General features: G+C 39.0%; 2 protein-coding genes across 2 annotated transcripts; both read left to right on the top strand.

Moving 5' to 3' along the window:
• Positions 1-1,864: 1,864 nt before the first annotated feature.
• zranb2 (zinc finger, RAN-binding domain containing 2) lies at positions 1,865-6,136 on the top strand. Its single transcript, XM_061033697.1, has 10 exons — positions 1,865-2,014; positions 2,635-2,687; positions 2,773-2,881; positions 2,978-3,060; positions 3,156-3,232; positions 3,413-3,568; positions 3,663-3,826; positions 4,316-4,375; positions 4,916-5,065; positions 5,270-6,136. The coding sequence occupies exons 1-10, from the start codon at positions 1,959-1,961 to the stop codon at positions 5,325-5,327; spliced, it is 966 nt and encodes a 321-aa protein (XP_060889680.1). The 5' UTR covers positions 1,865-1,958; the 3' UTR covers positions 5,328-6,136.
• A 1,438-nt stretch (positions 6,137-7,574) lies between these two features.
• Positions 7,575-10,233, top strand: ptger3 (prostaglandin E receptor 3 (subtype EP3)). The gene is made up of 2 exons (XM_061033699.1): positions 7,575-8,577; positions 9,438-10,233. Exons 1-2 carry the CDS (start codon positions 7,726-7,728, stop codon positions 9,750-9,752), a joined length of 1,167 nt encoding a protein of 388 aa, XP_060889682.1. The 5' UTR covers positions 7,575-7,725; the 3' UTR covers positions 9,753-10,233.
• Positions 10,234-15,269: the final 5,036 nt, after the last annotated feature.

Here is a 15,269-nt window from a genome sequence, read left to right on the forward strand (position 1 = left end):
ACGTTAAGGATGTTTACAAAAGGGGGGGGGGGGGGGGGGAGTACAATTTATAAGTTCCCTTTCTTCTCATTATGAGAATTCCCATCAACATGATGAGCTACCTTGTGCATCTTAACAACCCTTTTAAAGCAGTAAATATATTTCAAAAGTTGAAATATGTTTTTAAAAGTTTGTGTCTGTGTTTTTGGACTTGACTATGATTTGGCAGCTGGGGAGGGGGCTAAGTACCAAACATGTGACAACTAATAACTAATATTACTAAATAAATTGATATTAAATTATCTCTGTTGTATAGTTGAAATGAAAGCCACTAAAAGTACAATGCAAGCACAATTATTTCCATGCAGCTCTACAGGACAAAACAAATATATAGCAACATAAAGAACTGCCACAAACAGACACGATTCAAATCCCACAAAGTACCCACAAAACCATCTGTGGCTTTACAAAATATTTCTACTATGATTAAAAAACCTGATTGCAATATTTCAGTTGAATACTTTATGCTTACTCGCTTTTGGTTCTATCTCTAGCTTAAATTAGCCCAAGGCACTTAACACATGACATAAATAACCGACTTTCAGAGCACAAAGCTAACTAACAGTATAAATGCTGCTTGTTCAGACAGACGGCTTTTTTATGCTCTTCATGCATTTAACCTTACCTTCACCTGCCACATCAAAGGTCATTTGACCAACATGTGAGGCAACATCATAACATTTTTTACTTCAGCACTCCAAAAGCTCAATGACGTGTGTCCAGTCTATAGATATTACTACAAATGGCAAGTAGACAGAAGTGATTTTGTTTTCTCTTCTTTTTCACAATGCTAAAATATAAGGATTTAAACTATTTATGTCTCAGTGTAATCATATTACTACCTATTTATGCAATACACAACACTAATGCTAAAATGTACATGATGTTCACATAAGCACGGGTACATTTTAGCCACCAGAACCTCACTCGGCCTTGATGTCGACTTACAAGCATAATCAATGGCAAACCTGAGAGCAGAGACAGAGACCAAACAGGAGGCTCTGTGAACATGTGCATTGGTAAATGTTGGCATTAAGTGCCATCTAGTGGTTAGTAGGCCTACTGGCTTTTCAAGAAAACAGAACTGGCAACAATAGGAATCCAAACTCCTTAATTTTGTGGACTTTAATAGAATATACATGATTGTAGAAAGATACATGTGTGTACTTTTATTACCATTTACTGATACTGACTCATTTTTTTTTTAACTCTGTAACATACCCTTACATTCGTTTCTCTGTTGAGGACGCCTTGTCTGGTTTTCAAATGTGGGATGGAGATAAATTCAAAAGTATATGAATATGAAAAGGTAAGCCTACTTTAAGGGATGTAATTGAGTCTGAATTTCAGTTAAAGATTATTTACCAAATCGTTTAGATTATCTTAGTATTTCGGAAATGTGCAGCCTAAGTTACATGCCTTGTTCATAAAATGCTACGCCTAACTTTGAGTGAAAAACCCAACAAAACCATGTCTGTTAAATTTGGGGAAATATTATATTGTGATTAAAACACTTTGCTTACTGCAACCTTTTTCAAGAAGGGAGGGCTCGTCTTTTGTCCATGTGGCATTCATGTGTATGTGTGAAAAAACATTGTTTTTCTACGAGTTTGGTAAATAACTGAGAGTTAAGTTATTGTTGCATAGATCCATAGTCCAAATTGTATTTTTATACTGGGGGTAAGATGTTGAAGTGTTAGTTTTACCTACCCAGGAATTTACATAATAATACGCTATTTATTTAACATGTGTTTTCAAATTGCGAGCAGAAAAAAAAGGCAAGTTGAAAGATTCACCGAGCAGCACCTGAAGGCATCATGGCGGAAGCTCAGCGCCGGGCTGCTGCATGAAACACACCGAGCACCGGAGCACCGAGCACACCCTGCCACTGGGCTAGTCGGTGTTAACGAGCACAAACAATGTCGGGAAAGAGTTTTCGAGTAAGCGACGGGGACTGGATCTGTCCTGATAAGAAGTAAGTGCTCCACATGTATGAAAAGGTTCCGAATTTAAAATGTTTACGAGTTAAAATAACGCAGATGTTCGCTTTAAATGGTTGTTCGTGCTAACAGCAGTTAGCTTAGGCCTAGATGTTGTTCACGCTAACGTTGACTAGCAGCTAAGTAACTTAACAAGCTGACTTCTATCATATTTATATACTTTAATACCCTAGTAACAACATAAATACGCAGTATGAATTGTACCTAAGGGTGAGCATTATATGGGTTTAGCGGTGAGGGTGTCAATGTGCAGACTTATTACCAGATAGTTAGCTTTAGTTAGCGTCCGTAGGCTCGGGGTGAAGTCCTCCCCACACACTAGTGTAGGTGGTGTTGTTTACCATGCAGCAGAGGCCAAGGTCTTGTGAGTCTGGTGTTTTTCCGTAGTTAGCAATATCATGTTGCATATATTATGGAGCTGCATCAAAAACGTCAGCAGCAGAAGTCTGTGGCCTCCTGCACACAACGAGAAGACAACAAGATCATGTCGTGGCACATGATGACACATACACTTGCATTGCTTTTAATATTCTCAGAGTATGCCTGATAGGAATGTATGTATTTATAATATGCTTATTTTTCTGCGCTTTTTAAGGTGTGGAAACGTGAACTTTGCAAGAAGAACTAGCTGTAACAGATGTGGACGAGGTAAGTCTCTCTATTTGCAAAACTTCAATGAAAATATGAAAACAAGCATAACCAATGATCCTTGTGTTTTTTTTTTCCCCCACAGAGAAAACCACAGAGGCAAAGATGATGAAAGCAGGAGGAACGGAGATTGGGAAAACTCTGGCGGAAAAGAGTAGAGGCCTCTTCAGTGCAAATGATTGGCAATGCAAAACGTAAGTGTTGACTCTGAAATTGAAAGGGATTTCTTCTAATAGAGGGAAATAAACCTCTCAGACGATCGTTCTTCTCCCCCTTTTGTTCTCCTGCAGATGTGGTAATGTGAATTGGGCAAGGAGGTCAGAGTGCAACATGTGTAACACACCAAAATATGCCAAGCTTGAGGAGAGGACAGGTACCCGAGCAGTTCTATATTTTGCAATATTTTGGTGTTTTTTTTTTAAATACTGGGTATTGATTGTTTGTTATTTTATCTCTGTTGCATCTAAGGTTACGGTGGAGGCTTCAATGAAAGGGAGAATGTTGAATACATTGAACGGGAGGAGTCTGATGGGGAATATGATGAAGTGAGTCCTGCCAAAGAGTCTCATTTTTCGATAGATAAAGCATGTTATTTGAATTCACTGTAAGTCATGTGTTAGCATCTGGCAAGTAAATATCAATTTGTCCTGAAACAGTGAAACCGGTCTGCTTGTTTAGAGGTGATTATTGCTGATGACGAATGCATTTTCTCTTTATTGTCAAAGTTTGGTAGGAAAAAGAAAAAGTTTCGTGGCAAAACATCAAGCACATCTTCATCAAAAGAAAGTGAGAAGAAAGAAGTAGTGAAAGCTGTAGCTGATGATGAGGAAGAAGAAGAGGATGAGGAAGATGGTGGTGACCTTTCCAAATACAAATTGGATGTAAGATTGCCAACTGGAGCTCCAAATCTAAAGGACACATTTTTATAACACGGGCCAATACCAGTGATATATTAATGAAATGCTTCCTCTCCAGGATGATGATGATGACGAAGAAGAAGACGGAGACCTGTCAAAGTATGACCTGGTTGCCAGTGAAGACGAAGACATGCCAGCCAAGAAAAAGGGCAGCCGCTCTGGCTCGTCCCGGTCCCGCTCATCCTCGCGCTCCTCCAGCTCCAGTTCTCGGTCGAGGTCCAGGTAAAAGGGTACAGGTCAAGGGTAACTCCGGGCAAAATGTCTGTATCAGCTCAATCTTCTTTCTGATTTATTGATCAAAGTCAATATCATGTGCTGCTCTGCTGATATGTTGTTTTCTCCTCTCTCAGCCCTGTTTCTGTTTGTGGTATTAGAAACTCCATGTGCAGACATTATTAGATTTTTTGTTTAGCATTTTACTTCAATTACTCTACATAGAAAGAATACAACGCTCATATTGTAGTTTTGAAATTCACTACTTGGCTGTTAGTTATCTTTATATTTTGGGTTTTTCCATAAAACCTTCATTCCGAAAATGTTTGACTAGTTGCCCATCCGATATGCTATACAGTCAGTGAAGAATATGTATATCAAAGTACTTAGCAAGATTTAAATACTTTTAAATGTCATGTCTTCTTTGTCTTGTGTGTGAACCATCTAGTCAATCTTTTTTGTTTAGAAGTATTGGAAAGGTTCTGTTTTGTTTTTCAGGTCCGGCTCTAGAAGCTCTTCCAGCTCCAGATCTGGATCTCGCTCGAGGTCCCACTCCAGGTGAATGAGGTGACATGCACTCTCTCCCTTAGAGAGTGTATGTGTGGAGCAGAATGCTCCTAAACAGCCCTACTCCTAAGATTACGCTTTACCGCAGACTGGATGGTGCTTTCTCCACTAGTCTTGTTTTGTTAGAATACAGACGGTAATTTGGGTCTGAAATTGCAAGTCAAACTCTTAAAGTGCTTTGATGGTTTTCAGTCTCTTGATGTAGGGTTTTTCTTTTTCAGTAAGGCCCAAGAGTATAAAAATACAGTTTAGTTATATGAATTGAGTTTATAAATGACCAAGTCTGTAAGTCTGAGTAGACTATTAGGATCTCATGAGTGGTGCTGGCTTTGCCCATCTTGTACCTTTCAGTACATCCAACAGGAAATACACATTTCATTGAGGACATGTCATTCTTTGAGCATTACAGATTCTTGGGTTAAAATGTCATAGTAAAGTGCTCGTAATCACAGAAGCTTGATTAGTTACCCACGCAGGTGAGACTCTGTCCTGACCTTACTGACCCCAGTGCTTGGTTTATTCCTCCAAAAGATCCAGCTCCAGGTCTGGCAAGGGCTCCTCTCCCAAGAAGAGGTCCCGCTCCCCTTCCTCCTCACCTGAGAGGGGACAGAAGCGCAGTCGCTCCAGGTCCTCATCTGGAGAGAGAAAGAGGAGGCGCTCTAGATCACGTTCGTCCGAAAGGTTTGGGTTTCTGTGGAATACCACATGGCACTGATTATTATTAGCCATCTGTCGCCTCGCTTATGGGAATTCAGATTTTGCCTTGTTAGGTTTTCTCTTTAAATACATGTTATGACCTTGTTATTGTTTAAAGTAAGCAGTAGAATTCTTACAGCTCAACCAGCTGACCTCCTTCTTCTTCCCCTGGTGTTTTTGTGATTTCAGGTGCCGCGGACAATCCTCTGGATCCTCCCATTCTGGCTCCAGTTCAAAAAAGAAATAATTGTATTACAGCCTTTCAAACAAGAAAAGAAAGCATATTACAAGTGCATGTTGTGTTGCAAGGACTACAACCACCACCTTTCAGTATGATGTTCATTTCCACTGAAAAGTCTTACTTCCCTCAGAAAAGACAGCGGCAGCAGTACTTATCATTACATGCTTCCTTTTAAAACCACATCCACCCCAGTCCTTGACAAGTCTCTATAACCACAGGTGTCCAATAAATGTAAATGTTTGGTCCTGTAAGAATATCAGATAAACTGTGAAGAGGCTGTGCCCTATTTTAAACCCTATTGCTGAAGTCTTCGTGGCGCTACATCATTTAAGTCTACTCGTCTCTGGAGAAAATTAGTGAAACATTTTTTTCCTTTTGTTCTGTTCATTTTTTTTTAAAAACTAATTCTTCACTTTTTTTTAAATAATAGGAAAACGCCATTTAGCATCAATTTAGAATACCTGGAGTGTAGCAGTGAAATCTGGTCCACTTGTTTTTATTTTCTTGGTAAATATAATTTTTTTATTTTTTTTTTCAAGGTAAGTATTGACTTTTGATATTGCTTGTTTTAGTCATTGACAGTCCAACATTCTTTGGTTAAGGTTTAGATCCTTTACTCTGCACAGTTGTCGCCTGCTTCACCACTCAAAGTTAGTCCCTTATTGTCACATGGACAACTAATGAATTCAAGGACTTACAGATTTTCGTGTTCCAGATTGGGTCATAAAAATAAGTAAAATACAGTGTCTGGATTTATGGTAAAACGTGATAAAACAACACATATGTACAATGTAAATAAAATCCTGTCAACATTGTTTCTTGTTAATTGACTTTGATTTGTCCAAGACAAGTCTGGGGAATTTTTTAAGACATCCAATATATTGAATTTGAAGTTCTGTGGCGTTAATTCTGGTTTATAAAAACTAGGATTATTGGATTATGGTGATGAATGTCAGTGTTGGCTTTTTCAACAGCTGTTCTCCTGTAAAGGAGAAAATTACACTTAAATAAATTAAATTGCACTTTTAATATTGCTTAAAATGTGATATTTCTAATATAAGGCTATTAATACACCTCCCTAACAGGGAACACATTTGTATCAGAACCTACCGACCATAAAAGATCATGTGAAGTTAAATGATGGTTTCTGTATCTATTGTGCATTTTTGATCTCTCCACATACAAAAACGAAGTGTTATTTTGGCCATTTCAGATTTGTTGGATGACACTGATCCAGTATTTTGTCTTTGTTTGGCTGCAGATTAAATATTTGAACAGCTAGTTCCTCTTGTGAAAATAGCTAACTTCAGCAGAAGGTCCAATGTACAGTCTGACCGACTGTAGAATGAGATCTGATGAAGTATTAATCACAAGTTGTTATTAAAGGCCTTAATTATCATATGTAAATCTTCTGTAGCCGGTCGAGCCAAACTGAGGCAGGGCCCCATACCCCACACTTTGATGATGCCATTCTGATTCTGGTCAACAGGTGGCACTTGTCGCTCCAGAGGTTGCAAGGATCTTCGCCGAAACATTGATGAAAAGTTATCGGACTAAAAACAACGATTAGGAGTAGACTACCGTCCCCACTAGCTGCTACCGCCAGGGTCCGAAACAAAATTTGACGGACTGCATTCAAACAGTGAAGTGGTTCCACTTTCTAAAAAGCCTTGTTTTTTTGTTGTCTTTAAATCGACAGGCTGCTGAATGTCCGGACAGTCCTTTACCTGCTTCCCCGTTTCTTTGTTGATAAGAGTAGCAATATAAATGCTACAGATTACTAAATTAACCAACATGCCAACACTGCCAAAATATTAAACAACTACCTTAATCAGTATCTAGTCACGCCTCATATCAGTTAAAAACATCCATAATATATGTTCCGTTTTAATGTGGATTTCCTCATAATCGACACAAACTCAACGGGGCCTGATGATTTATCCAACTTGAATTCTTCATAGTACCATAAGAACAATATTTCACTGCTTTCCTTTCTCCACCAGAGGCTCAAATCTGCAGGGTTGTCAATCCCCCAATGTGTTCGCTATACAGTTGCCTTTATGCTCGGGTCACTTTTGGTGATTATTTGAGTTTGTCTCGTGTGGGTTCGAAACATCAGTATCGTATTTCCATATTTAAAATTTTAGATTAAGTAAAATCATCCCGAGGCAGGCATCTTAAAAATCGGTTTTCAAAATGAGATTATGCTATAGTGAGTATGCAAAACCACATGCGGCTTCAGCGGTTTGCTTCCTCGGGGCTCCTTGGTAGTCCCGCCTACAGCGCGTAAAGGATCCTGACGCGCTTTTACGCACTGCATTCAGTTGGATCAGTTTGTGGCGCAAGAGGATGCTGGGCATATACTTCAGTTGGCTCTTCATATTGGCTTATCCTGTCCGAAAGGATGACCACAGACGGCTGTGATTCTATGGAGGGCTCTCCAACCATTATTGAAGCGATGCTGGGTTCCAACTTCTCCAAGTCATTGCACGAAAGCAATGCCACCAAAAATTCCAGCTGTGGCTCTGTATCCGTTGGTTTCCCTATAACTATGATGGTCACTGGCATGGTGGGCAACACATTAGCTCTCATTCTGGTTTATATCTCTTACAGGAAAAAGGAGAATAAAAGGAAAAAGTCTTTCTTGCTTTGCATTGGATCGTTGGCATTAACTGACCTGTTTGGACAGCTTTTAACGAGTCCAATAGTTATTTCAGTTTACCGAGCCGATCTGAAATGGGGGCGCATCGACCCTTCTGGACATTTGTGCGCTTTTTTCGGTGTGTGTATGACAACTTTCGGACTGTGCGCTCTCTTCTTGGCCAGCGCCATGGCAATTGAAAGGGCTATGGCGATAACGAACCCTCATTGGTACTCCAATAACATGAAGACAAGTGTCACAAAGCAGACTCTGGCTGTCATTTGGTGTCTTGTGCTTCTCTTTGCGCTGCTGCCCATCGCAGGGGTCGGGAAATACACGCGCCAGTGGCCAGGCACCTGGTGCTTCATCAGCACAGGGGACCGAGAAGTACCGGGCAACATGTTTTTCGCCATCACTTTCGCTGTACTTGGGATTTTCTCTCTCCTCGTGACACTTTCTTGTAATGTGGTGACGATCCGTGGCTTAATTATCCGGTGTAAAACTAAGTCTGGGACGTCTCAGTCTTCAAAACAGTGGGAACGGCTCACCACGGAGACAGTCATTCAGCTGTTGGGGATTATGTGCGTCCTGCTCATATGCTGGTCTCCACTGCTGGTATGTTTACACGACCAATATTTTTACAAGAGCACAATGAGAATAGTGACCATGTGAAATTAAGAATATAATGCAACATACTGTATCTCCAAATGTTTTCTAAAGATGATAAGTGCTTCTCTCTTGTTGTGTATTTTAGATAAAGATCCCAATATGATAAAGTGGCAAGGTTTATAATTTAATTGGAGACTTTATACTGCATCATGCTTTTCACTAAGAGCTGCATATCCCTGGAGAGGTTTTATCTTCTGTTGATCTCCATGTTCTTTCTAATCCATCCTTCAATCAGTCATCCTCTTTTACTCTATTTCCTTCCCTCTGACCCCCAACAATAATATACAAACCACATTAGCAGTTCAGGGCTGCCATGTATGACTCTTTTGAAACACTGCTGCCATTTTCCATTAAGAGAAATCTACTTAGCCAGGTCCTTGTTGGGGAGTCTGCTCAGTGTGCTATGAGGTCATGCTTTGTCAATCACATATTTAATAGTCCTACAAAGGATATTAATAGAAGCCACAGCAGCATGGTTGCAGTGATAGCACAAGGTGAGAAGCTTGAGTGTGAATGTAATGTTTTCTACTGGTTGTTTGATACTGTAGCCGCTCAGGATTGTCTTGGTTTGTCAAGTAAAATATTACATTTTGAAGGAGATTGGCCAGAAAAACCAAATCTACGACCTGTCAGACAATTAGGGAACGTTAAACATAAACCTCTGAATGGCTTTCTCAGCTCTACATTTCATTGCTAGAACACATAAAATGTCATCTTACTTGGAGTAAATGTGTAATTTACTAGTCTATAGGCCCTGTTTATTATTAACCACATGTTGACGCAACATGTTCCTACTTCCCTCCAAGGTTCTTATGCTGAGGATGATCTCCACCCAGGTATCCTCCCACGAGTGCAATTCAACAGCAGTGACCTCCAATAACACCTCCGGCCGCGACATCCACTTGGACTGCAACTTTTTCCTGACAGCCATCCGCCTGGCTTCCCTTAACCAGATCCTGGACCCGTGGGTGTATCTGCTACTCAGAGAGATCCTCCTACGCAAGTTCTGCCTGGTGGCTAGTGCCGTGTCTAACTGCTCCGTGGAGGAGCATAAGGAAACCCCGACAGCTTTGGACGCTCTAAACAAGTCAAACCAAGACGGAAAACCACAAAGTAGCTAAGGCAACGTTAGACAGGAAGTACTTCATTGTGGCCGAGTCCTGGCCATATTGGATATATATGTGAAATGAAAAACATCGGATTGGATGTGTTGCGTGAAAAAAATAGAAGTTTGTTTTTTCCCTCACTTCATCCTCCAAAAGACGTTGTGCAATTGGAGAATAGAGCATGGACTGTTACATTGTTAAAGCAAAGCAGCAGAGTGTGCTCTGGGTGCTTTTGTTTTGCTTAAAACATATTCCATGTGGATGCATGACCGTGTCATTCAGCCGCAGCCTGGCTGCCAGAAACTCTCTCATTACTAGTTTCACCTTTAATCATATCACCAACACGCAAGAACTGAATAAGGGACACTCTCAGCTTACTAATTTTGGAAGTGGGGCATCTGTTGCTCTCTGAATTTGGATTTTAAACTACTGGAAGCCATAACACACCTGAAGGACACCTTTTTGTGAATTACTGTAAATAAAGAAAGAAACTGTATGTTGCTTACATTAAGTTGTAAATATATTTGACAGGAAATGTTACGGATGTGTTTTTAAAAGATGGCTGGTCATTTCAAAGGGACATCCGAAATCCTTAACTGGAGCCAGCCTTTGATTGTAAGATTATTTATTAGTGTAAAAAGTTAATTTGAGGTAGTTGTTTCTGTGCTGAATGCTGATTGTGTACAAATTAAAGTAAACTATACATATAACATCAGCTAGCAGAAAAGACTGTGAGATGTGAAGCTTTAATTTCAGCATTTCTTAGTGTTCAGAATAACTTCAATTCTGTACATAATGTGAAAGTGTTTATGGGAAAAGGAAAAAGATTTTTGAGGTTTAAAATGACGAGATCACAGATGTCGGAGTGGTCTGATACTGAAGTGTCAAAGCTCTAGCCATCATTGTCCAAGAATCATTGAGCAACCCTTGCTTGTTATTGCTGAAATGTATTCTTGTTCTGTAAGTTTACAGTGTTATGACAAGTGTATCAAACTTCACCAGCCAAGAGTTCTCTGGAGAAAAACTGATATTGGTAGACTCTTTTGTTCACTGGAATAAATGAAGGCAAGGCTGATGAGCAAAAAATCAAATGGATTGAAGAAAATCAAATCCAAACAGGCTAAAATACAGACGACAAAAAAGTAAAAGATTAGAAAGCTTTTTTGGCACTGACGCTGCTTGTGTGACTGCTGCAAACAATGTGTCTGTACAAGCTTTCACAAGTGTTGGGTGTTTTACAGCCACATAAATGAAATCTGTTATTTTTGTGATAATTGCCTCAGACATGTACGTCTTTGTATTTCATCCCTTGACCAGTCAAATCATATCCCTGAAGCCTCAGTGCTACCTCTTAATAGAGGTAAATATTAACACACATTTAATGTGTACAGCTTCTCAGAGGTCTCAGATGAAAGTACTTTTTAATGAAGGGGTTTACTTTAGCCCCAAATGACCAGATATCATAGTACTGCAATATGCAACTGCAGTTCATCCCTTTTACAGTGACATATGTTTATTTTTTTTAATCCTTTCCTATGAGGCAACATCTCATTCTTGGACATACTTTAAACACGTTTGAACTGTATCAGTCAAAGATATGTCAAGGATGGTCAGATTAGCTCTAAATGGCAGGACAATTTGTCACACAAACACAAATCTCAGCACTTCAGCCAACAAGATTAGACTTCTATACCCTCTGCCTTTGTCCAGTCATGCCTTTTCCTTTCTAATGTGAGAATGCAAACATGCTTGATGATGATTAACAGGAAATTGTTACGCGCAAAGGCCCTTGGAAAGATGAACGTTTCCTGTTTTCATGCTCTTCTTGAATTGATTGTGACGCTATTTTTGCCTTTGAGGCCAACTTTAATGGTTAAACCTTAAGCTTAAATACGTCAGTGGAAACAACATTGTGAAAAGAAAGGAAACAAAACATAAGCTTGAATCTCTCTACAAGTGATCATTTTGTATTACCAGCTACACATCTGAAATGATGTATACATACACACTGGAGCCTAATGTATCCCTCAACTATCAAGTTCCTTAATGTCATAAGCACTGACAAACAATGAGTTTAATGAATGCATCCCTGATTAAGCCTGTGACTGCATTACGAGATGTTATTCCATGTATATTATCACCTTATGCCACAGTTAATACACAATTGAACATCAACATCTTGGGTTTAATCCATGCATTTAAAAAAAAGATTACATCCATTTGCAAGGTTCAGTATGGTTGTAGGGAGCATATGAAGCAGTCAGCCTCCACTTGAATGTGTGACATGTAATTATCTCAGCTTTCTGTCCACGAGACTTTGACGCTTCCTGCTCTTCAGTCAAGAAACAGATAATTAATACACTCCCCCCTTACCCCTACAGGCTCTACATGCAATTGTGAATAATCTGGGGAGCTATATCACACCCAACCACCACTCTGTGAAGGAAACTGGCAGAATAATATGTCGGTCTTTGCGAATAGAAAATTTGATACATTTCCATCCTCATTAATGGAGCCAGTAAAAGCCTACACAATGTTAACACTGGGAGTGCTTCCCCCGATTCTGCAGTAATGATATATGAATGTCCATCAGAACCAGGGGAGCTACACAGTAATATGATACGATAGTATGTGCAAACTCCAGTTTATTGATCCACAAGGCACAATCGTCAAAGGCACAATTATGGCGTTAATGTTGGCTTCATTAAAAGGTGTGTCACAATTGAATTTGCCCTCTGCCACAAACATGCTGTTGCACTCTTCATCTTAAATTAACACAGGAGCCTCTTATAGAAACAACATAATGAATGCTGTGGACTCTTTGATTGTCAGGACTTCCGCGTTGTTTTTGCACACGTGCTTGAGGAATAAGCCATTTCAGCAGGCACTTCCTGCACCAGCATGGCAGCGAGTGTACAATTACATGATGGTTTAAAAAACAGGCTTCATGAGGTCCGGAGAATCCGGTTCTGCCAGCTGGCTTCATCTCTCTCACTCAAGTCACTAATGCATGGAAGTGATTTACTGATTGCCTCAGGAGCTGCACAGACACTTGTTATCTGGAGATTTCTAGACAAGGAGAGTATTTTTGGAATGTTTGTTCAATTGATAAATTCATGATTTATTCAAATACAGAAAAAACATTTTCCATGTGTTCATTCTAAATCTCTATTAAATAAGTTATTTCTTAACATTTTCCCTACAGTATTTAGGTAATTATTTACTACCACTTCCACAAAAGTTGTGCAATAATGATCCTAACATGTGATACAAAAAATGGACTCTATTAATTAAAAGAAGGGAAGATTGGTGAAGTAAAAAACAAAAAAAAAACTGTAAACATCTGATGTTGGATATGTTCACCTGTTTTAACATACAGAGAATGTCATTAGTTTCTAGAAAAGGCTGCATAAGATATTTCCCTTTCTGGAGTCTGCAGTACATAGAAATCCAAGTTGATCCCGTGAGTCCACCTGTTTCATAGCCATGAGCAGTCCATTGATAAGATACATGAAAATCATTTTTCTGTCATTTGGAGACACAGCTGACCAAAGTATATCTTGTATGGCATCACTAATGTAATGTTTTAATCATAAGCTTTTTCAAAATTGGCATCCATTAAAAGTTCTTAAAAGCCAAAAGAAATAGGTTTGTTATTGTGATGACAGTAAAAAAATCAGTCTGGCAGTAACAGCACGTGTCTGTAACTGTCTTTATCTTTTCAAAGAGCATATGATTTGTTACATGTGCATACCATTCAATAGCAACAGGTTTGGCCCACCAGCCAAGGCACCACTGATGAATGTAAATAACTTGTGATGTTCATGAGCTCTCAATGCTCTTCTCTTTTTTTTTCTTCTACTTTTTGAATGGTTAACAAAACATCTGACTGAAATGTATTCAAACTCTGAACCCTGGGACACGATTCTCAGATGAGGGCTATCTACACGCTTTCATAAAGCTATTGTTTCCAACACTATTGTTTCTTTCACTATCTGGGCAGATGACGAAATACAGCACATTCTTCAACCTCTGTTTGTTCCTTCTGATGTGTTGACATACCGGTCATAGATACACTTATGTAAAAAGAAATATCTACATGCCTATCAAAGCTTTCTTTTGATACTGAAGGTCTTTGTCCTCTACTTGACTTGTATCAGTTTAACACGAGTTGCACTTTTGATTCATTTTGTAGCAGTGTTTTTGGTCTGTGGTGGTTTAATGTTGTTATTCTATTTAAGAAAAATGTTTATTCAGGGTGTTTTGAGAAGGCTGTTGTTGTGGCTGCTGAAGCATGTAGTCCTATTAAATATTCATACATCATCACTGCCATGCTCATTAATGACTGATGGAATGGGTGTGGGTAATCTCACCAGTACTGTGACCACTGATGACCTCTGGTCAGGCTGAGCCAAGCAATGTATTTTTAAAAAAGTGGGGGAATCGAGGAATGTAGGCTTCTGGTTTCATTTGATACAGAACTGGTACAATTTATCCACTTGTGCACTTTGTTTGAGTCTAGCAGGAGATGTTTCTTGCATGTTATTTTTTTCTGTTTTTCCATTTTTCACTGTCACACCCTTAATTAATTAAAAAAAAAAAAATTATTTATAATTGGTCAATTTCCTCAGAACTGAAAAACATCACAAGTATCCTTAAACAAATGATGATAAGACATTTTATCCGCTGAGTATCAAACATTATCTTACATCCTAGTGATTCATGTTTTCTGCATTAGAACAGCTTTACTTATGAAGATGACAACTTAACTGTGAACGATGTGATTGTTGTTCTCTGCTGAATGTTTTTAAAACTGTGAATGTTGTTAGAAAACGCTGCTGGCCATTACAGAGCATGTGTAGGCTCTATTGTTTGTCGACCTTGTGTAATGTGTTTCCTGTAGGTCAATAAAAAGAACAATGTGGCTCTAAACACTGCATGGAGAAATCATTGCAAACATAAGAGATGATGCACAAGTGTTCTGTCTATAATGAAAGCATTCAGGAGGGTCACATTCTACAATAAGTTCATTTGTTCAAGCATTAGTGGCTTTGCACTGATAAACAGATGGATTAGGATGCAATTCATGACAAAGCCTTTAGATAAACACTTCGTCTTTGTTAATATAACAGTTGTGGGAGAGACAGATGTATTGTATTTGTGCAGAACAAAGACCAAGTGACAAAGTTAAGTGCAAACATCACAATGTTGAGAGCACAACAATTACTTTTCTGAGGCACATGATGTCGATCATTTCCACTCCCTTTTTATTATACCATTTATGGAATTATGTGCATAATCACAGAGGAGATGTTCTGATAATACAACAAATTAAATTCTGAGTAACAAGCTAAATTTTTCTGTCAAGACATCATTAGTCTCTTAAAAACCTAAAGATCCTAACAGAGATGAGGAGAAGAGGCCAAAGGTCCTAATAACCAGTGCCTTTATAATTTTCTCATTCACTACTTTGATTGGATAAAAGTGTTCACTTTTGTGTTCCCTTTTAATATTTGCTTTTTTCTCTCCTGG

The sequence above is a fragment of the Labrus mixtus genome, chromosome 3 (assembly GCF_963584025.1).
Source record: "Labrus mixtus chromosome 3, fLabMix1.1, whole genome shotgun sequence".
Classification (NCBI taxonomy): domain Eukaryota; kingdom Metazoa; phylum Chordata; class Actinopteri; order Labriformes; family Labridae; genus Labrus; species Labrus mixtus.